The sequence below is a fragment of the Ziziphus jujuba genome, chromosome 7 (genome assembly GCF_031755915.1).
Source record: "Ziziphus jujuba cultivar Dongzao chromosome 7, ASM3175591v1".
Taxonomy (NCBI): domain Eukaryota; kingdom Viridiplantae; phylum Streptophyta; class Magnoliopsida; order Rosales; family Rhamnaceae; genus Ziziphus; species Ziziphus jujuba.
Genome location: NC_083385.1, coordinates 16,999,395 through 17,023,564, shown reverse-complemented (window position 1 = coordinate 17,023,564; position 24,170 = coordinate 16,999,395). Strand labels below are relative to the sequence as shown.

The window sequence follows — 24,170 nt, the reverse complement described above, 5'->3', positions numbered from 1 at the left end:
AGACCAATGGACAATGACCTTGATCCAGTGAATAATGAAATCATGAACAAATTTTTGTCTATAATTCCTAGATAAGAGATTTATAGTTTACATCTTAGAAGAAGTGGACTTTCTTTGTTTTTTTTTCTCTGACCCTAGGAAAAGTGCAAGCATTTTTTTTTTTTTCTGTTTTTTGTTTTTTCCTCTTTGAGGAAGTGCATGCTTTGCATATAAAAGCAACTTTGGGTGGAGAGGTGCATTTGAGGATCAACTTTTTAGTCATGTTACGCATGGTACACTCTTTACGTGTAAACTCAATCATCCATCTCCATCTTGAAGACACATATATGCAAATAAACCCAAAGAGGAAAGCGACGAAGTAGGACCTTTGGACTTACCATTTTGACCCCATCATCAACAACCTTGCTCTCTATATATCTGGGTGTCGCACCATGTGCACGACGAAGTAGGACCTTCGAACCTACCATTTTAACCCCTTCATCAACAACCTTGCTCTATATATATCTGGGTATTGCGCCATTTCCATGCTCATTATAAATATACATATATAAAATATAAATTTTGCTACGATGGCCATCCATTCCCATCTTATGATGAAAATTAACACCAATTGCATATCATTTGATTACAATACATTTATATATATATATATATATATATACAAAAATGCTATCATGGAGGAAATTGTCGTCACATAGAGAATGACAATTATTTATACCAGTTAGATCATGCAAATTATGCAAATTTAATAACTGTATATGATTGTCTCCAATAGTCATAAATTTGTATATATAAAAGTGTCAATTATAATATATTAGACACTGATTTATCATAGATTAGGCATCACACCTATTATAGCATAAATGTACATAATATAAGATGAGTATGTCTCATTTCAAAAAATTAAAAACAATTATAATACTAAAATTATTAAAATATTTATCAAATTTATTTAATAATATGATAGATGATATATTAATATTTAATTAATTTTTTTTAATTATTTATTTATTTAAAATCTAATTTTTTATATTTAAATTATATAAATATTTCAACTAAAATTATTTTTAAAAAAATAAAAATAAAAATAAAAGCTCCAGTTGGATGGGAATCTTTGATATTACTAAAATATATTATTATTTGAATTTCAATTGAAAAATGGAGAGGATATGTGATAGCACTACACTTACATCATGAATATCCTTCATTATAAAAATCATATATGAAATACCAGTGAGTTGACTTGGTTTGTGTTATCATCCAGTGAAGTTTTTGTTTTTTTTTTTTTTTTTTTTGGCAGAAGAAAAGGAAGTAAGGAAAGAGAAGGCAGTAGCAATAGTAGTGGTGGTGGTCTATGCATGAAAAGTATGAAGCATTATTTTGAACGTCAGACAAAAAGTGGAAAGTAAATAGTAAGAAGAAAAATAGGAGATTAGACTGATATGATGGAATGAATATCTGGAAATGGGACCCATCATCATCTTCCTCAAACATTATTACATCCTCATCAAACTAATCACAACACTGTTGAACACCCACACACATCTCCCACCCCCTTCTACTTTCTACTCACGTAATCTCTCTTGCTTTTTGTACTTCCTCTCGTACCCTAATTAAGTAAAACAAAACTAGGATTAACTAATTACGAATTACCCTTTATGTAAAGAGTTTCCTTAAGTGTCACAAAAAAAGCTAAAAGCATTACCATTCAGGGTTTTTCCTCCGTTTCTGTCAATGACATACAAAAGAAAAACAATACAGTATACATGCTTGTATACATATATCCAGATGACAAACTATGAAAAAAAAAAAAAAAAAGTACTTTTTCTTGACTTGGTATAGAGTTTATTAATGAGATGAATAGAAAAGGCAATTAAATGCACAACTTTTTTTTTTTCCTTGGGAAAGAGTGCTGATTAATTGTATGATTACAGAAGTTATAAGATACATGGCATTAATTTGTTACGGTAGTGATCATTGAGATACAAAGCAATAAATAACATCTTTAATTGTGTGTATATATATACAGTGATTACTACAAAAATACTTAAAAAAATGTTTAAAAAAATAAAGAGTAACACATTTACCATGAGCATGAGCATCTGTGTTGTGTTTATTAAAAAAAGAAAAAAAAAAAAAAAAGAAAGAAAAATTCCAGAGGCAATTAATTAGAAATTCAAACCACGAAGCTGTCAGCGAGAAAAAGGTGATGGTTTGTTTCCCTCTTTAAGACAACCAAAGTTTTGTCATCAACCTCCCTACAGACCCACATACATACACACATACAATACAACACTCTGAGTCTGTGCTTTTCTCTCTCTCTCTCTCTCTCTGTGTTTCATTTCCCAAGAAGCGTCAGATAGTCGTCATTTACTCACTCTCTATCTCTTTGCCTTTTCAAAAACTTTAAAGAAAAAAAAAAAAAAGAAAAAAAAATGTGTACTATATATGAGTCTTCCATGAACAGAGAAAAAAGAGCCAAACCCAATTGCTGAGCGGTCGGAGCTTTTCCAAGGATAGTATCTGATTTTTCAACAACTTTGAAAGCATCATTAATATTTATACATATACAGTACATATATATACATGCAGTCACTCTCTCTTTCTCTCTCTCTCTCTCTCTCTCTCTCTCTCTCTATTTTCCAGGTTGGTTTCAGATCCATACAATACGCAGGTATTTGGGGTCATGAACCATTATGGTAAATATTGGATAGGGTTAAAAATTAGATCTAGAATCTACCACTGCGTGTATATGGAAGAGGAAATTCTGGTTGGCTTTTTTGTTGCTTCTATTATTATTGTAGAGTGTAGAAACATGATCTGTTTGTGTCAATGCCATAGCATGGAGGGCAATCATTCATTCATTCATTCATTACTCATTACTTCATATATACACAAATATATGTATATATATATATATATTCATATATTAGGGGCTGATTTCATATTTATCAAAATATTTGAAAAAGATTTTTGACAAATATCACTTTAATCTTTGAAAAGTTTTAGCGATATTCACCAGTTTCATCACTAATAAGATACATTATTGCTGATTTTTTTTTTATTACAAATCTAACATAAAAAAGTGAATCATAGTGACATTTAATTAAAAATATTTATAAGCTTAGACCAATGGTATAATCGTTGAAATTATATCTCTAAATCCAAAGTTTTAACATTGATTTGGATGAAAATTCTCATTCCCAAATTGTAATTAAAAAAGAATAGCTAATTAGATTGCCTTATAAGCATATAGGTGCAACATTTATTTTTTTAATACATATTGATGTCATTAGTAATGATAATTAATAATAATATTTTTTGCGTTTGAATGGGTATATTGTATAAATCATGTTATTGACTAACTATAACTTTTTACAACTTTTGCACCATGGAATATCTTGTTCAAGTATTTAAATGATTTGTTAAATATCTTGCTTCAGATAGTACTCTACGAATATGTATATATGCATATATGTATGCATAAGGTTTTCACTTTCCAGATGTCTCTTGAACAGCTGCAACTAAAACTGACTTGAAATCAATAAATGTGTTTGCATCACCTTTCATTGCTACGAAACAAAGTGTAATAATTACGACGGTTAGAGATGATTATACTAACCCACATCATCATTATCTTTTCATTGCGTAGAAAGAAATTATTTTCTAAAACAGAATAATTCAGGAGAAAATTACCGTTATATTTGCTCATAGTATACAAATTCATGAACTTGAAAATAAACAAAACTTGGAAAAGAAAAAGGAAAAACATGGATTATTATGCTTTGGCTTGGTAGTCAAGTTCGTATTTATGATCTTCTTCAAATGCAAAAGCTCAATGGTGGTAAACGAAAGTAGAAAACTATATGAACAAGAGAGGTGTGAATATATATACATATGAATGTATATGTAGATTTTTTGATCCATTTTAAGGAGTGGAAAATAGTTCGTTTGTTTTAAGATCCGAAACAAAAAACAAAAACAAAAAAAAACGAAAACAAAAAACAAAAAAAAAAGGAAAAAAAAAAAAAAAAGGAATGAAAATTTAAGTGAACATGGTGATGTTCAGTGAAAACCCCTTGAAAACAAGAAGACCTAAAACTCTAAGCCTAGGCTAAGAGCTATATAGACCCCTATATAGGTTACAGAAATGGACAGATTGCAGGCAAGAATTTAACATCTGATAGGTTATACAGTACATTGCCATCTTGTCCACGTGAATAGAAAGAACATCGATCCAGGAGTATATATATATATTAAAATTTTATCTTTGCCTACTTTTTAAAACAAATAAAAATAATTATTATCATTTATACTTTCTTTGTGAATTTTCTTGTGACAAGAAAATTAGAAAAGGAAGAAGCAAGAAATATATTCATATATAAATATATATGATTTGGAAGTAATAAAAAATTGAAGAGATCAAAACAAAGTACCAAATATAATATATAACCAAGATTTTCTACTATAATTATACGGCTTTTCTTGGGAAACAATTTAACTAATTTAACAATATATATTCAATATAGAAAATATATATATTCTCTAGAATTTAGTACTCCATGGAAAAATTTAATTTAATTTAATGGATAACTAGAAAACAGCATCCAACCTAACCTGCACTGCATAAAACAATAACAAACTGAAAAAAGAAAAAAAAAATATATATATATATATATATTAGGTTTGGAAAATGAAATTTTCATCCCAGAAAAAAGAAATAGAAAGAAAGTTTGTGAGAAAGAGAAAAAACCTTACCAGCTGAGAGATCTTTTAGATCTTCACCATCCTTCTCTTTAATCTGACAGGAAACAGTTCCAAACTCAAGAATGGAAACACTGAAAGCAAATGTTGGTTGGGGGGAATGAAGCCTGGTCCGAGAATCATTTAGGACTCAAAAACTATATCCATCTATATATATATATATATATATATACACACACAAACACACACACAAGAACCTAAATTCTGGGTAGTTCATATATATATATATATATATATAGAATATAGAATATAGAATCAAGCTACATGACCTCGAGCCAGACAACATTCCTCTCAGCCTAAACCTTCACAGAACACACAACCAAATCTCTCTCTCTCTCTCTATCTCTCTCTCTCTCTCACACACACACACACACATACATGTAGATACACATAAGAATTAACTCTTTGCGTTTGAGAGGAATGAAGCCTGGTCCGAAGCCTTATATATATATATATATATATAAAGAAGTATTCTTAAATTGATATTTAAGAAAACACTTCTCAGTCTTAAAAGCCTCGAGCCAGCCAACATTCCCCTCAACACCATTGTTTTCTTCCCATCTCTCTCTCTGCTCTGAGTAAATTAACCCTAGCAAACCCACAAAGTCACAGCAAAGGACAGCTACTCTTTTATAGGGAAAGACAGAGAGAGAGAGAGAGAGAGAATAGTGCTAAAGCTAAACACCTGCTTTTGTAAATGGTGGGTTTTTTTTTTCCCCCACCTTAAGAGTGAGATACTAGTTCCTAAATAAGCTTAAACAAAACGTAAACAAAACCCACTAACACCTTATCACCCTACAACAAAACCTCCAATAATAAAAACTAGAAGTCCAGGTTTTGTTGGAATTGTGATTATTTTTTAATAATAATATAATAGTATGTTTGTTTGATTTCCAAGGTGGTCCAGGTGTGGTTGATTTATTTAATTATTTTATTTTTTTGTCCAATAATAACTAGTACATGTGGAATTTTTACCTGCTGATGCCCGTAAACCCACCGACCTGTTACCTGCTACCACCAGTTGGCTTTTTCTGTCATGGAGTCAAAGAAAGAAAGAAGGAGACAAAAATGGCCATATAAATGAGAAAGAGAGAGAGAGAGAAAGAGAAGGGACTTTGACATGGGACAAGTCTGCCATTAATGCGATTCTTTCATGATTACCTTATTATTTTTAGCCTTTTTTCCCATCTAAATATCTATCCCTACTTTTACTCGTACCCTTTTCTATTCTATTCCCACACGCCCCCACTGCATCTTTCTCCATTTTTTTTTATTATTTTATTTTTTTGTTGTTGTTTTTCTTGTTTTATAGAAACATGTTTTCTTCCTGCTTTTTGAAATCAAAATCTTTTTGCTATAGATTTTCTTGGGATATTTCTTATTATCCTCTGTGTTTTTATTATGACAATGACTCCACATGGTTTCTTAGATCTGTTTTTGTTTTTGGTTTCTTCACTTTTCTTCTCATTTTAAATATAAATTAATTCTAAAAGAGTTAGGAGCAAATTCTATTATCATCATATTTTTTATTAAAAAAAAAAAACACTATTGTTATTGACTGAACAACACTGATCAACATAAGGAATAATTAAAATTGTTAAATTCGAAGTAAATAAGTAAGAGCTTCTACAACAAATTTACATATAGTTTTATCTCTCTTCTAATTCTGTAAGAGCATCCATACGTAACTGTTTATTTAGCTCATATTTTTTATTATAAATAGTTAACCTTCAAAAACAAAGTCTCAATCGATTTTTTATATTAATTTTTTAATATGAAAATTGGTTTTTTAATTCTTTAAAGGCAAAGAGCCAAATATACTTTTTATTCTATTATATTAATTTAATTCAATATAGCACTAGTTTCCATGTTCCTATAATATTTTAAAAGATTACTTATATAAAATATACACTGAAATATTAGAAAATATTTTAAATATTTCTAAAACGTATAAATTTCATTTATACCTCTTTTTTATTATAAGTACACTTAAGACACCATATTTTTGAAAAATTGTCAATAACCTTCATTTAATTTTTTATATTTATCAAAACAAATCTATTTATTATTTTTTCCTTTTAATTTTTACAAGTAAAAGTTAAAGAAAAATTAAAAAATTAATATTTTATTATTAAATAATACAACAAAAATATAACTGTAGTCTCTTTTTTTTTTAAATTAATTAATAAAACTCATAAATGGGATCTAAAGGATAAGTTTTAAAAGTGTAAAATCTAACTGTAATTAAAGCAAAATTGAGAAATTTAAATGAAATTTTCCCTTTCCAAACCACATGAATAGCTTCTTTGTGGTCTACATGATATATACGTTTGAAAAGTGGTTTAATATATGAGAACTCCCTTTTTGGACAGTCGCCGCAGTCCCATATATATATATATATATATATATAGGGAGATCATAAAAAAGAGCTCAAAATCAAACCCTAAATGCAAATCCTCTATACTACGCTCATTTCAATTTTGAAGCACATGAAATCCCACTTTTTGGCATTTTGGCTCATCCACTAAAAAGCCAAAAAAAAATATATATATATATATATATATATCAAATGCTTTGCCTTTTAAGCGACTGTTACATGCAATTTTTATGAAAAGGTACTGCCCTTTTCTTCTTTATCTTCCCTTGAGCTCTAATTGTAATTAAATTTCTTAAGACTCAAAGAGTACCAAACGGTTGCTCCATCAAGCTTTTTTGACCAAGGAAAAATAAAAAATAAAAAATGCACGTCGAAGTGCAATAAATTCCAGAAGAAAAGATGCTCTGAAAGCTTGATAGCAACAAAGGCATGCATTCTTTTAAGGAGTGAAAATTTTTAAATAAAAAATAGGAGGGAAATTTTCCTTCAAGGACAGTGCTAATAGCCTGGTACAATTTTTATTAATGAATCCTCTTTCTTCTCGGATTTTCTAACACCAGGTAGTTGACCGTCTCATCCCCATGGTCAATAAACTACAGGAGATAGACCAGTCAACCATGTAAAAGGTAATAGAGAATACATGGATTAGAAACTTAAATGATATTATCTATATCTTCATTACCATTAAAGAGGACATTAAAACTAGCAGAGATGTCAACCTTTAGGTCCAACTTTCCTAGTTTTACGCATTCCAAATCAATACAGGTTTTTTATTTTCTTTTCTTTTCTTTTTTTTTTTTTTTGGCTTAAATAATCAATACAGGTTCTGCCTAGATTTTCATTGCTAAAATAATTTACATTATCCAATACAATGGTCTGCACATTGATGCAAATATCTATAATATTATCGATATTTTTGTTGATATTTTTATATTTTTTCATGTTTGATATTGAAAGCAAAATATATCTGTGAATATATTTGATATTGATAAAGTATAGATTTATTGCCAATATCGATGAGAATATTGAATTTATCGGTAATTATTGATAGTGCTAGATGGAAATCAAAATAAAAAAAAGGATTTTTATAGAAATATTAGAGAAATAGCATACTCATCAATAATCATATGTAGATGTGTAATTAATGTCGATATCTATTGTTTTATTACCAGTTATTAGTAGTTTTTCTTCATTTTTCGATAAAAATAAAAATTAACCACTATAGTTTGAAATTTATGCATTTTAGATAATGTCAATTTGTAGATTTTCACAATTACATGGAATGAAAATTTTTTCTAATATGATGAATTAAAATATCTATTGTTATACACACAAAACATTTGGATATGATCATTAATTTGATGCACCAAAAAATTATTTTTGATATTGATGATATTATGAATTATATTTGAGAATTTTATGTATTTTAATATTACTTGTTAAATTTTCTATATTTTGCTTCTAACAAATACTACATTTTTTTTTACTTATAATAATTTTTAATATTTATGGACTATTTTATTATTATTATATTTTAATTATTATATTTTTTATATTATTTTACTATATTAATTATTTCATATATAAAAACTTATATTCGAAATTAAATATTTACAATTTTCGTAATTTTATCGATATTTTCGTCAATATTAACATTTCTATCGATACCGATATTTTCATCACTAAATTTGCAAGACATTAACATATTATTTATTTCATTGACTGCAACTCTCATGGCAACATTGAAATCTCATTTATTTCATGATTGGACCTTTTTATTTCATAAGCATATCTATACATTTTAATCGTAATAACTACACAAGGTATTTCTTCATATTGAGGTCACTGAATATGTATACAGGCTGTATTCTAGTGGACATATAATAAATATGTACTGCTACTGTTTTGGCGACTAATGGCAATATAAATGCTATGTGACAACATCGACGAAACAATGTGTGAAAGAGAACAACTTGTAGATGTTTTCTCGAAGAAATAAGTTACAGCATCCAAACCTTAGGCATGTTCAAGTATGGCGCCTGTGTGATTGAATCCACATGATACTTGTAATGCTTTAACATTCTTTCCTAAGTTAACCATCATAGGCTTTATGTAGTCAACATCACTTCCATGTCCCTGTAATAACAAAAACAAAAACCCCATAGTTTAATTCGCAGCAGAAAAATAAAAATGATTTCTGGTTGAACAAATTATATTCATTTAATATGATCAGATAATAAAAGATTAATCATTACATCATAAAATAAGCGGGATTATGAATTGAGTTAAGATGACATTTCTCAATAGCGTAACCAACCACAAATCTTTGAAAAATGTGAAAAATTACAGGTTTGCTGATTTTAGTATCAGTTACCAACTAAAACAATAGAAAGCTAGCATTAATGCATTCGTGAATCTTCTTACCGTCTTTGTTTCTTCCTCATTTGAAAAGTAAACCAGATAACAAAATAAGAAATCATTTTCACCTAAGTTTAATATAATGACAAGACAAACAGTAGCAATAACAACAATAGAAACCAACTTTTTTGCATTAGAAATAGTAGTTGTAATTTTTCTCCACATCTAAACATGGATATCTGAGGTCTTCAAAATGGATAAGATAGGACATGAGCTTAACGTTATCATCTGGTCAATGCTGACATAAATAGCAAAGGAAAATGCCTCTAAAAGCATTTGCAAGCAACTTATAGATTGAGTTATGTGCTTAGTACCATCTCTGACTGTTTGGATGAAAAAACAACTGAACATAAACAAATAAATATAATCATGCATAGCAACCTGCCCATGCATTATTTGTATAAGTCATAGAATCTGACCTAGTTACCATGGCTATTCATACACCTGAAGTTTCTTGTGTTGCACATAAGTAATAGGATAAGGCAGTTGGAAGTTATATTAGGGAGATGGAAGCCATACCAATTGCCCTCCCGATGAATGTCCTTCATCTGAAAACGTTCCATGCGAACCCCCCCAGCCCCATGTAAAAACATTGCCTTCTGGTTTTCAAAAAAGGTTCATGTTATATTATTCAGTTTGCATTAGAAAAAGAAAAATCTGCATCAGTGATTGAGTCAATAAAAAGAATGAACACCATGATACAATCGTTAAGCATGTAGCATGAAATTAATGCATCTGAAATATAGATTATAACATGTCTTCAAGTTCTCATTCAAACAAAGTCTTTCTGATTTCCAAAATGCTGCAGTATTTATTGTAAGTGAACCAAACTTAACCGGTGTTTCCTCTATCTTCTCAGTCCTCAATGAAAAGAAACTTTAAAGGTTTTGTGGGAGAAAAGAGGCAAACCTTTATGGTTAGCAACTTAGGAAATTTTTTGAGTAAAAATTGGAAGAAATCAGAAAGTACTTGAGGGAAAAATATGAGATGTTATATTTCTTAGAATTAGAAGTTTTCACAGTTCTCAGTGTTCAAGTGTTTTAATAAATAGAGGCAGCTATGGGAGAAGAGTAACTCACTGGTGGTGATAATGTAATCCTCACTTGTTTAAATTAATGAAATCATATGTTTTATATATTAAAGAGAGAAAAGTGCCGGTGCAAATCTATGTTGGAGTATGAGGACACCTAAACATTCTTTCAGACATTTTTCGTCTTTTCATAATTGTTTCCCTTGGCTTATCTATTATGGAAAGTCACCATCCCAACCCATATTTGAAACTGTGGGCCCCTTTTACCAGAAGACAGGTACCCATCAGAAGGCCACAAAAGTTGGTGGTGCCTTCATTGCATTCATAATTCTATAATTAATCAAGATCTGAAAAATTCAGATTTGGTACAATACTAAAATTTTGTATTTTCTAAAAATAATAAATTTAATGAAATCATGAAACTGCTCCATCCAATATGGTTCTGACTTTCAAAATTTCTTACCAGAAATTGCTGCAGTATGCTTCCAACCACAAGATACCTGTAAACAAACAGTTGTCAAAGATTGCAGATTTACAATTTATAGCTGAAACAGAATAGCTAATTGATGACTGACAGATTCTTTTCAATCATTTCTCAGGCTCTCAACTAAAGATAAACTTTATTCAAGCTGGAGATACTGAGAAAATGTCCACTACTTCCCTAAATTACAAGCGCAAGAAACTGGAGATGTTATTATTTTCCTTTTACTGAGAAGATTTGATACATGTCAACAATCAAAAAAATGAATTTGTTTCCATATGAATAAATGAAATTTAGGAAAGCATAAAGCAATTCTTGTAAAAAAGAGGTAGTATAACCTGATAGACAGGAGATTTCAAAAAAGGGCCTTGAACCTTTTCAGGTAGATGAAAGACATCTGTAGTACTGGAAAGAAAATTGATTAACCAAATGATATATCAGTATCCCATATGCTGAAATTGTACAGAAAAAGAAAGGATCATTTTACAATTATTCTTGAAGTGAAAGATACCCGATACCAAGGCATCCATTTTCATTTGACCCCCAAGTGTACAGATCTCCACCACCTAAAGAAAAAATGAGGAAAATCACATCAGTTACTTAAAATCAACAATTAGAGAGGAATACAGTGCTTCAGTTTAAAAAAGAAATAATAAAATCTCTGCTTCTTCAATTGCTCACTTAACACACCCAAGTGTAAAAGTCGCTTGTTCGGTATCACTTTACCCTATCTCATAAGTTATTCACTTCAGTCCCACACATATAAGGCCAAATTAATCATAATTATGGAGCGGAACTACACATTAGGAGTGTGAAATATGACAAAGATATCACATTTGAAAAGATAGCAAATTACTTGAAAGGACACATGTGTGATAGCCGCCACAGGCAACTTCTTTCGAACATGGCAGTTTGCTAATCATGGCTGGTGTTGATGCATTGTTGACTCCTCCAAAGCCCTAATTTGTTTTTCATCAAAAAGTTACAACCTATTCTGGTAATAGAGGATAAAGGAATTATTAACAATAAAAACAACAGCAACCAGAATGTGATGGCTAAAATCAATTCAAACACAATTCTGGCACTTACCAATTTATCTACAGCTCTTTCCCCAAATATGAAAACAGAGCCATTTTCTGCAAAATATTGAAAAAAAAAAAAAAATGATTGGAGGAGAGTAAGTTTAGCATGAGAAGCTAGCTAAGCCAGAGGACAATGATTAGCCATAAGAAATCTAAAATACCATCGATGCATGCTGAGTGCAGCAATCCAGCGGCAACATTTTTAACCTAAGTCCCATCAGTAACAAATCCAAAAAAATACACTGATTAATAAAAAACATATTCATGAGGATGATAACATCAAATCATAAAAAAAAAATTGGCGAGTGTTAATACCTTGATCCCCTCAAGTTTCTTTATAAGTCTTGGTCTGTATTCGCTGCCCAAAATCATATTTCAATAAAATCATCACTTGGAATTCAAGCTACTGATAGGTTACACAAGCACTTTTCCAAAGTAGAAGGTCAATATGATGCATGCAGCAGACTTCAAAACTTTATTATGAAGAGTAGTAGAGAAGAATTTTTATGAAGCTTCAGAGGTGATGTATCAACAGGAAAAAGTTCCTTGGATATTCATCATAGTTAGATCAGATCTCATTTAGCTCCAAATTATACCTATCAGATACTTTATATTGCCACATAATTAACTAGATATCAGAACCACAAATCAAATATGAAATACTACATGTAACAATTTGGTAGGAGTCTAGTATCATTGTGGTAATAATTGATATTTCATGATATAAAGGAAAAGAGAAAGTGAAACAAAATCTGCAACTTCCAAAAGGGATATGCAAATTTCTACTACAACCAGGAGATTGAAAGATATCAAATCATCCAAAGCCATAATTATATTTTAAACAATTTGAAATTTACATATAACAAGAAAAAGCAAGAAAGACGCCAAAATGTGTCTATGATATAGATAAATATTTTAATACAACCAAATGTAACCTGTTACTTTGAAAGAAACCAAAAATGCTTGATTCATGGCCGTGTCCAAGTCTTCCAGACCCACCTTCGCCCCAACTCAGGGCCTCACCTCCATCTGAAGATTAAACAAAACTTCTTTTATAATTTCTTTTGTTAAAGGCTTCCAGTTTGGGAAAGAACTCTACAAAGTCATAAATCATAATAAAGCAGAATTGAATATTTAAAACATATTCCATATACCAGTAACAGCCACCGAGTGCTCTGATCCCAAAGCTGCCATCTTAATAGTGATTCCCACCAAGCTTTCAACTTTACTTGGTCTAGGAACTACTTTAGGTGCTCCTGCATATCAGTTACATAATATCATTTACTGAAAATAGTGTTCAGTTGTCAAATTTCCATTGGCTAGAAAACTACTACTGAAAAGATTCAACAATAACAAATAATTACATATATAACAATAAGTCCAGTGACTAGAGTTATATCACCTATAACACAATCAATATAGTATATGGTTTTAGTTGTTACTTTTTCCAAGCCCAAGTTGTCCATTGGCATTCTTTCCCCACATATAGAGTTCTCCATCCGCTGTAATAAATAACATAAATTGTTACGGAAACGGAGCTGAACATGAAAAACAAATTGTAAGATATATACTTTGAAAATAAAAACTAAACCAGATCGAGTCTAAACCCAAACCCGTTATAGCACAAGAGTGATAGTAACCAGCTGAAATTTGAACAATTTCCCTCTGAAATCCAGTCACTTCCACTGGCTCCTGCAACAAGACAAGCAGGTAAGTAAAGTAAACATCCATTTAACTGCAAAGAACCTTTGCAGTTTAACAATATCATAGCTCAAGATACCAGATGAAAACAAACTCTAAAAGAATCTTCAAATATCAACAGGTTGATGCTCACAAAGAAGCAAGAAAATCAATTCTCTTCCAAAAGACATAAACATCCACTTCCTTTTCTTAAAATGTTCCAACATTTTTCAAATTCATACTACCCAAAACAAAGCCATTATCATCCATCTCCGTAGTATTTTACCCTTCTTTGTCCTTCCAAAATATCCAAAGTCGGAAAAAAAAAATTAAAAAAAATAAATAAATAAATGAGATGCCGACTGAGGTACAAACCCAACTACCTCCACAAGACACAATAGTGTACTCCATAGCTCATCCAACCATTTCACACTCCAAAAACAAATGATTTATAGATTTTCTGATCTTCTTGCCAAGAATACACAAATTAGGATATAAAACAGTTTGGCCTTCTTCTCTGAAGCATGTTGTTAGTTTTCAATTTCCAGTGACCTAAAAGACCAAGTCAAGAACATTTGTAAATCTGTAACAGAATTTAGAAATTATTTCCACTGATAATATAGGTATTATACATCCTAGTCACGTCTCAAATCTCCATCTACTAAATTCTATTGATGTTAAAGAAGGAAAACATCTGTTAAACAAATGAATTACTGGGTTAGCATCACTACAATAAAAAGAGATAGAACAAACAGAAACTTAGCACAAATAATGAACATCAAAAATGTAAATCACATTGATTTACAAGACAGAAAGGGAACATGCATCAAAATCTTATTCATTGACTCAGGGGAAAAAAAAAAAAAAAAAAAAAAGACAAACACACATTAAAAGCACAAAGAACGGACAATACATAGGGACAACAAAGAAAAATAAGGTCAAGATATCATACAGTAGTGTAATTAGTATCATCTGATATGCCAAGCTGTCCGAAATCATTAAGACCAGTGGCATAGATGCTTCCGGCTTCTGTCAAAATATGTAACAATTTGTGAGACCACCTAAGCTGACTTGCAATCATCTAAGTTGATGCCTTAATAAACAAAATCACTTCCCAGTGATCCAAAACTAAAAGACATAATTTATAAAACAGAATTACAATGATGGATCATGCCAACAAGCAACTGGATAAATATATATATATATATATAAATATAAAAGATACTTTTTTTATCTTAAGACTAAGTGAAGCAAGAAACTAGTATGTGTAGATATGTATACGACACTTTTTTTTTCCCCCATAAAATCCCTTCAACAATTAAGTATGATCAGCCCACTCTCCAAAAAGCCAGGCATAGATCATCTCATAACCTTCCAAAACCCTTCAAGCAAGCTAGCCCTCTAGGACTCCAAAGTAGTGAACTTTATCCTTCCAAAATTCATCAATAAAAATTTGCCTTTCTTTGTCCGTGATTTTTTTGGGTCAAAAATTTTCTACATAAATCTGTGTATTTTTCTTCTTCTATTGCTATTGTTTTGTTCTATTTTTCGCAATACTATAGATCACTAATTCTGTAAGGGACCAAAGCTTCAATTTTTAAATTCATCTCGGCCGCACAACATATATATATATATTTTCAGGGTTTTTTCCGAATGTATTAGTTGTTACAGCTATATTTGATGGGTCTCAATGATCTAGTAAATATCTCAAATTGCAATTCCACCACAACTTCATTCCAGATTTTTATGAAGATCCATAAAATTTGGTTAAACAGCCTTGCAGCAATTAAAACCGAAAAAAAAAGTAGCAGGCGAAAACCGGCGAGAGGACCTGTAAGGAAAAGAGTGTGAGCACCACCGCAAGCAATGGCCCGAATTCCTTGATCATGAAAAGCAGAGCAAAGGACAGGTGCAGGTCTCCACTGAGAGTCCAAGCTCCGCAGGCCCAGCCTTCCATAGTCGCCATTCCCCCACACCACCGCGAACTTCTGCCCTGTCTCGCTCTTAGTCCATACCAGCCTCCTCACTAACCCTAAACCCGACCCGATTGTAGTTTTTGCGAAAGGCAATCCGATCCTCCTCCACATTATGGTTTCTCTGTGGTTAGAAGCAGCAGCAGCAAAGTCAATCAACCATGAAGAAGAAGAAGAAGAAGAAGAATTTGGTTATGGCAGAGAGAGGGAGAGAGTGAGAGGGATTTGGTTGTATGGAATTTGGGGAATGGAGCAGTAGGGAAGAAAAAGAAGAAAGTGATTGTGAATTGAGAAATGAGAAGCTCCAACCGGTGAAACGTGTTCTTTCCTCTCTCTCTCGATTCTTCTTTGAGAAGTCGGTGACGGAGTTGGTTAGTTACTCTCCTCTTGCGAAGCTCAACTGTAACTCTTTTGCAATTATATATTTATAGTTGATGGATTTTCTGTGTTTAACATAAAAAAAATTAAAAAAATAAAAAATAAAAAAAAATTGATGAACTTTCTATATCATTTTAACTTTTTTTAAAAGTTATCAATAAATTAATTATTTATTTTTATTATTTATAATTATATTATAATATTAATTAATATAACTATTTAAAAGTATAAATTTTTTTAATTTTATTAATTGTATTTAAAAATATATATTTTTATTATTATAATATTAAATAATTGATTGAAAAATATTATTTTTTTATCCAAATATATATATCATTAAGTTTTATTTTAAAATAAATTTTAAATAAACAATAAATATATATTTATAATATTTTATATATATATATAATTTTATTATAATAAATACCGTCATGCACATTAAATGTAGGTTATAAACAAATTATATATAATATTAAAATAAAATATATACAACACATTATAAATTATATATAATTTGATAGATCTGTATCATAATATACAAATTGACACATATGATAGTAAAATTGTAAATATATAATAAGTATATATATATATATACATCTCTTTTTAAATCTAAATAATTGTTAATTGGGTTATAATAATAATAATAAAAATAATAATAAATATAATTATATTATATTATAGGAATTTAATGTTAAAAAATTAATTATTTGCAAAGAATCAAAAAAATACATTTGAATTTGAATTTCTTAAATGGAATATATTATATAAATATATTTAAATTTAAATTAAATTATATAAATACATTTAAATTTAAATTTAAATTTGAATTTTAAAAATAAAAAAAATTAAATATATAAATATTTTTTAATTTGAATTCTATAAATAATTTACTTTATAAGGTAAAAATGTGTTTATAAAATAAATAATAATAATAAAATTATATTATAAATATTTAATATATGAAAATTAATTATCTGCAAGAAATCAAAAAATACAATTGAATTTAAGTTAAATTATATAAATGCATTTAAATTTAAATTTCATAAATAAATAAAAAATTAGATAAAAAAATTTCATAGATGGAAAAAAAAAATTATATAGGTAAACATTTTTGAATTTGAATTCCATAATTGAATATTATTATGTACACAATTTAAGTTTATAGTTCTTAACAAACTTTTATATTATAGATTTAAAAGGAAAAAAAAAAAAAAAGACCCATTTCTACTTATTAACAATAAAATTTTTTAAAAAGTTTTTAGATATAATTAATTATTATAAATTATTTTTAAAATCATCTATTATGGTTATATATATCGTGCATTGCACGGGGATGAATACTAGTATATATATATCTTAAGACATTTGATAAATTTTTAAATCAATTAATAGTTCACTGCATTTATCCTTCTACAAACAATAAATACAAAACTTAAATTTTTTATTTTTTTCAAATATGTTTCTTTCTTTATAATTTTCTTTAGAAATATATTAACTTATTAAATACTATGATCGTGGATTATGGAAACCGACATGTGAATTTACAATATTATTTGCCCTCATTTTGATTTTTACATAAATATAAATGAGTTGAGTTAAGTCGGATATTAATATTTTCAAATTCGATTCATTTTATATATTGTTTAAATTCGGCTAAAACTAACAAAATTTTGAAATAATTATCTCAAATTCGACTCAGCTCATTCATGAAAAAATCAAATTTAACTTGATTTGATTTATTATAACACAAAAATTTAAAAATTTGAATATTTATTTTCTTAAAATAAAATTACTAACATTAATTACTAAAAAATTTCACTTAGTCGATTAATTTTACTATAAAATTAATTTATTTTTGAAAATTTTATAAATTTTAAATAAAAAATATTATTTATATATTATAAATATTTCGTATATTTAAATTTATAATTTAATTTTCATATAGATACATATAAATAAATAATTCAATTTATTCACAAACTTGATTTATAATTTTTCTCATTTAACCTCAGTTTATTTTTCTTAAAAATTAAGTTTGAACGAGTTTAAATCTAACCAAGCTCAATCTGATGACGAAGTATACAAGCATATTTATTTACAGCACTATTTATAGATAAGTTGATTTACCAAGCATATTTATTTCCAGCACTATTTATTGGTATATTGATTTACCATTTCCTTTATACTTTTCTTCAAATAAAAGAAAATTGTATATCATTTATATATATATATATATATAGGGATAAATGCATTTTGGTATCCTCTATAATTACGAAAGTTTCAATTAGGTCTTCTAAAATTAATTTGGACACATTCATACCCTGTAAATGTAAAAAAAAATTCAATGTGATCCAATTAAGTTAAATATAAAGGAACCCGTCCAATTGGGGCACGTGCTTCTCACGTGACCTCAATTTTCCTTTTTTTTTTTATTTGTTTTTTTCCCAAAATTTCGGGTCGCCAAAGTTTAAAAAAAAAAAAAAAAAAAAGAGGAAAAAAATAATATTTTAAAAAGACTTTAAAATGCACCGTTTTGAAAACCCCCACCTCTGCAACATACCGTCTTCTACACCCCCACCCCTGAAAACGACACTGCATTTCTTATTCGAAAGGGATATTTTGTGAAGTCTTACATCTGTTGGAAAGGAGAACGAAGCATGTTATATAAGTGGGTGTAGATACCTTTCCCGTACGATGCGTTTTGACAAAACCTTGAGGGCTGAGTTGTAAGAGAATTTTCTAGGCCCAAAGAGGACAATATCGGACACAGGTGGTTTGGGCTGTTACAGTTAATATCAGAGGCAGTACCCGGATCAGTGTGCCAGCAAGGACACTGGACCCTAAGGGGGGAGGATTGTGAAGTCCCACATCGGTTGGAAAGGGGAACGAAGCATGCCATATAAGTGGGTGTGGATATCTTTTTCGTACGATGTGTTTTGACAAAATCTTGAGGGCTAGGTTGTAATAGGATTCCTTAGGTCCAAAGAGGACAATATCGGACACGGGTGGTCTGGACTGTTACACATTTTCTTGTTCATCTCAATCGAGCTCAGCATTGTGATTTAGCATTTAAATCGAACCGTTGCTTTCGATTACTCAGGTTACAAAGCAAAGTTCGAAGCCACAGAGGGTTTGGATTTTTTTGAAAGAAGAGAAAAGGAGCGAGGAGTGAAAGAGATAGAGATTACATTTTTTGTGAAAGAAAAGAGAGGGGAAAAAAAGGTGTGGGGACACAACAGAAGGGAAAGGTATGTGCAGTCAAGTTATATAACCTATAGCTTTAAAGGCTTTTTTTTTTTTTTTTTTGGTGGGTCATGTTATGTTGGTGATGACTTTTTATTTGTACTATTGTATGGGTCATGTTGTCACCTGAAGTCGTATTGGTATGTAAAACACTAGTTTTTTTTTTCTTTTTGTTTTTTTAGTTGTTTTCAGAATAATGTGAATTTTATATAGTTGATGTGTACATGGTGCTTTGATAATGACAATGTTGCTTTGTTTGGTTCGAGATTCTTACGGTTTAAATTGTTTAAATTGATAATGATATACCCAATACAACAACTTTTGTCTTAGGATGATGTAAAATATTGACAATCTACTTTAATATGTATATATTGGATATGTAAACCTATTTGTGTATTATAATACCTACTTACTATATTGTTTGAACGTATTTTTGCATATCTTGTGTTCTAAAACTCGTAGCAGATATTACCAACATATCATGATCTACAGACATTACCCACTTGTAGCAAAGTCATTAAACATCCTTGTTTTATAGCATTGTTGGACATTTAGCATGTAGACTTGTATTATATTGTTTATATTAAACAGTAACTGTTTACCTTGATTCCTTATACCAACATGCCACATATAGTAGTTAACTCGTGATGTATTATATATATATATATATATCATATCATGGATCGGTTCTTTGATATGGTATAATATGGTGTATTATTTGCTACAAAAAGTATTACTATGTTGTGGTGTATGAATATGTTCATTCTTAGTTTCTTTTCAACTTATTAGTTTCTTGTCAACTTAGATAGAAGCTTACATATTTGACACATCTTAGGTGGTATTAGAATCTTGAATTTTGGTTTATATTGTTATAGATCTATGACTTTGTTTCCAACTCAAATCTGGCATGAAGGACATTTTGAGTTCACTCCATCTAGACAATATGTGGGTGGGGAGTCGGTCCATTTTGATAACTGTGATCCTAATAAGTGGAGTATGATAATGTTGGCACACATGGTACAAGAGTTAGGATACAATGGATTTAAGAAGCTATGGTATTTGTCACTTGGTATGTCCGTAAATTATGGATTAAGACAAATGGAAGACGATGATAATGCAATGCATGTGGCTGACTTGGGTAGTAGATTTAAAGTAATTGATATTTATGTGGAGCATCCTGAAGTCAATTCTTTATTAGCTGACATTGAGGGAATAGGTGGTAACACTAGTCGTGAAAGAAATGTTGACTATGAACGTGCTGACTTGCATGACAGTCATATGAATGCAGTGGATGATACAGCAATCAGCAGTTGTTGTGTGGGAAGGATACACACTAGAGATGGAGAAAGCCTGTATGACATAGATGTTGATGAAGATGATCATGATTGGTTACAAGAATGTATAACCGTGGCAGATCATTTAGCTGCTTGTTTATCATATAGAGGTGGTGTAAGGTATTCTAGCTTGATAGACGATGAGGCCAAATTGGCAGATGATAATGCTGCTTCTGTACAGAATAATGATATAGATGCCACTGGAGTTGGCTTGGCAGATACAACTAATGAGGCTGAAAATGCAGTACATGGACCTGATTTGGTAGGGAATGCAGGCCAATATGAAGTGATTTATAATTCTAATCAACTTGTTAGCTTGCCAAATAGCTCTGATGAAGATGAAGTGAATACCCACATTCCTGCTTATAGCACACAGGGTGCCAATTTGCTAATCACATTGAATTTAAGGAATACTTGGTCAATTATGCTCTGTCTAGTGGCTGGAATATCATATTCACAAAAAATGCATCTTGGAGGGTTACAACAGTGTATGAGGAAGGTTGCCCTTAGAGAGTATATGCTTATAATATGCAAGCACAAGAAACTTTTCAAATTAAGACGTTGCAAGAAAAGCACACATGTATCAGGTCACTCACTAATAGGTTCATGAAATTAAAATGGCTAGCCAAGAGGTACTTTAATGACTTTAGAGCAAATCCAAAAATGAAGTTATCTACTTTTCAAGACAAGATTAAACAAGATCTTATAGTCGACATAACAAGATCACAAGCTTATAGAGCTCGAGAGACAGCCAATTCAATGGCAACAGGTGATGTGCCTGAGCAATATAGCCGTCTTTGGGATTATTGTGCAGAGATTGTTAGATCAAATCCTAAGAGCACATGTAGATTGAAGATAAATAAAGAGTCTAGAAAATCTATTTTCCAAAGGATATATATTTGCTTAGCTGCATGTAAAGAGGGATTCAAAGCTGGTTGTATCCTTTTTATTAGGCTGGATGGATGTCATCTGAAGGATCAACATGGAGGCCAATTGTTGACTGCTGTTGGTAGGGATCCAAATAGGCAAATATTTCTCATTGCCTATGCAGTGGTTGAGACTGAAAACAAAGACTCATGGAGCTGGTTTCTACAATATTTAATGGAACATATTGAATATACAGATGACAAAAATTTCACATTCATGAGTGACCAACTAAAGGTATGCCTTATCCATTCATCTATTTTCTATTTAGTTACAATGTTTAGTCTTTTATATTATAAGGCATAGTCATTATATAATATGTGGTTTCATTGTTATTGTTATGTATTGCAGGGCTTGATTCCTGCAATTAAAAGGCTGATGCCAATGTAGACCATCGATATTGTGTGAGACACCTATATGCCAACTTCAACAAGTTATACTGAGGACAGAGGTTCAAGGACATGCTATGGAATGCAGCTAAAACAAGCAATACTGTTGAATTTACTAAAAAAAAATGGATGTATTAAGGACGGTAGGCAGTAAGGCTGCTGAATGGTTAATAAAGTTGAAGCCAACATACTGGAGTCGACACGCATTCAAGGAGGATTTGAAATATGATTTGTTCACTAACAACATCAACAAGTTCTTCAATGCATGCATATGGGAAAGTAGAGATAAACTCATTTTAGTGATGTTGGAATATATTACAAAAAATTGATAGTGTTCATGAGGGAAAGGAGGGAGCGGATAAGGAAGCATAATAAGGAGATATGCCCTAAACCTCTTGAGAAGCTAGAGCAAATGAAGGTAGACAATAGGAGCAGTTTGCCAACATATACAGGTTGTGAGATTTTTTATGTTTATGACCATCTCAACAAATACATTGTCAACTTGAAAGAACATAAATGCAGCTGTAAGAAGTGGAATATTAGTAGGATACCATGTGGCCATGCAGTATCTTACATTTTATATATGAAGCAGAACCCTGCAAAGTACATAGATACTTCATAAAGCAAGGTTGCATATATGAAGATTTATGAACCAACGATTTTTCCATTAGATGGACAAGACATGTGGGCTAGGACTTCTTTTGAAGCTATATACCCTCCTCCTATAAGAAAGCTGATGGAAGGCCAACAAATGTTAGAAGAAAAGATCCATCTGAAAAAGAAAGACCTACAAGGGGGCCTACAGTTAGATGCAAAAATTGTTGGGAATGGGGGCACAATAGAAGGACTTACAAGAAACCTGCTACATCGAGACCAAACGATTAGCGCATTGGGAGAGATCATGTGACAGAGCCTCCAGACGACATCCCTAACACAAATGTGGTATAATTTTCCATCCCTCTTTGATGTTGCTAATTAAAGTTATGATGTTTGCTGTTATAAGGTTTTAGTTTGTGAAATATCATTTTTATGCAACCTCAGATAGAAGGATGCTCCCAAACTGCAAACAGGAGGCAAGACACTTCATCTAACTTGCCACATGCATCTTTGACTCCATCTGTATTTGTATGTATCATAATATATTGTACAGTGTGTGTTAATGTCAAATTGCTATTGATAGGTTTTATGAATATCGTACAGGGTGTAGCAAAAGGACTAGCAGGGCGAGGAATAGGAAGAAGAAGATGACAACACCAAATAAGAAGATTTAGTACCACGGATGACCCACAACCACCACCAACCATCACCACCATTTAGCAATCAACCACCACCAACCATCACTACTCAACCATCACCACCACCTACCAGTCAACCACCACCTGCAGATAAAGGAAAAGGCAAAAGACGATCCCACCACCTTTTACGACCAATATGAATTAAAAATGACAAATCAGAAACCATAAAATAATATATATTTGTTTAGGGTTTAGTAACATATATATATATGTGTGTGTGTGTGTGTGTATTTGGCTCTTTTTGTGCATATGCATCAGCCATATCAACAAGCTGAAAAGCTATTACATAGTTGTACTTTTGGGATGGTTGGCTTTGTCAGGGCAGCAATATTTTTTATATTTGCCTGTGCTAAGAGTTAAAACTCTTGAACAGGTTAGCTTTAAAATTCAATAGAGTATTATATCTTTTTTGAATTGATGTCAAACAATGGATTTAAGTGCTTCATAATATAATGGGGAATTGATTTGCATCATTTTTATTGTTTTAGTTATGCAAATAAATACTGACAGTAAATATCATAACAAATGGATTTTAGTGCTTTATAATATAATGGGGAATTGATTTGCATCGTTAATATTACATTGCTACTAGTAACTTATTGCAAACCCTAACATGACTATAAGGTCCATCATATTCTATTGAGTTTTAAGTACAAATATAAGTGCATCACACCATTCACTGTCCAACTCCCTGCTAATGTAAATCTAAATAATCATTCATTATTTTACCCTTACATCCACAACCACTCCATAAAACAATTATCACAAATATTAAACTTGCAACTAAGACAAAGTATAT

The 24,170-nt window shown here is 30.5% G+C and overlaps 1 protein-coding gene across 3 annotated transcripts; it reads right to left on the bottom strand.

Moving 5' to 3' along the window:
* Positions 1–8,875: 8,875 nt before the first annotated feature.
* On the bottom strand, positions 8,876–16,210 carry LOC107425342 (ultraviolet-B receptor UVR8). Of its 3 annotated transcripts, XM_048479407.2 has the most exons (16): positions 16,115–16,208; positions 15,664–15,929; positions 14,785–14,861; positions 13,766–13,844; positions 13,595–13,654; positions 13,307–13,408; positions 13,088–13,181; positions 12,468–12,510; positions 12,314–12,359; positions 12,160–12,206; positions 11,927–12,029; positions 11,582–11,636; positions 11,409–11,475; positions 11,053–11,089; positions 10,079–10,158; positions 8,876–9,277 (listed from the first exon to the last, which is right to left on the bottom strand). In XM_048479407.2, the coding sequence occupies exons 2-16, from the start codon at positions 15,917–15,919 to the stop codon at positions 9,158–9,160; spliced, it is 1,266 nt and encodes a 421-aa protein (XP_048335364.2). In that variant the 5' UTR covers positions 15,920–15,929; positions 16,115–16,208; the 3' UTR covers positions 8,876–9,157. The 3 variants fall into 3 exon arrangements, with proteins under 3 accessions (XP_048335364.2, XP_048335365.2, XP_048335366.2); XM_048479408.2 differs by having other exon boundaries at positions 10,079–10,155; positions 15,664–16,210; XM_048479409.2 differs by having other exon boundaries at positions 12,468–12,501; positions 15,664–16,210.
* Between the last annotated feature and the right edge of the window lie 7,960 nt (positions 16,211–24,170).

Excerpts from the sequence above, each read along its gene's own strand:
- LOC107425342 (XM_048479407.2), bottom strand. The coding sequence starts at position 15,919 with ATGTGGAGGAGGATCGGATTGCCTTTCGCAAAAACTACAATCGGGTCG. Across the intron at positions 11,090-11,408 it reads TGAAATCTCCTGTCTATCAG|GTATCTTGTGGTTGGAAGCA; the intron begins GTTATACTACCT and ends GTTTGTTTACAG. Across the intron at positions 10,159-11,052 it reads GCATACTGCAGCAATTTCTG|AAGGCAATGTTTTTACATGG; the intron begins GTAAGAAATTTT and ends TTTGAAAACCAG.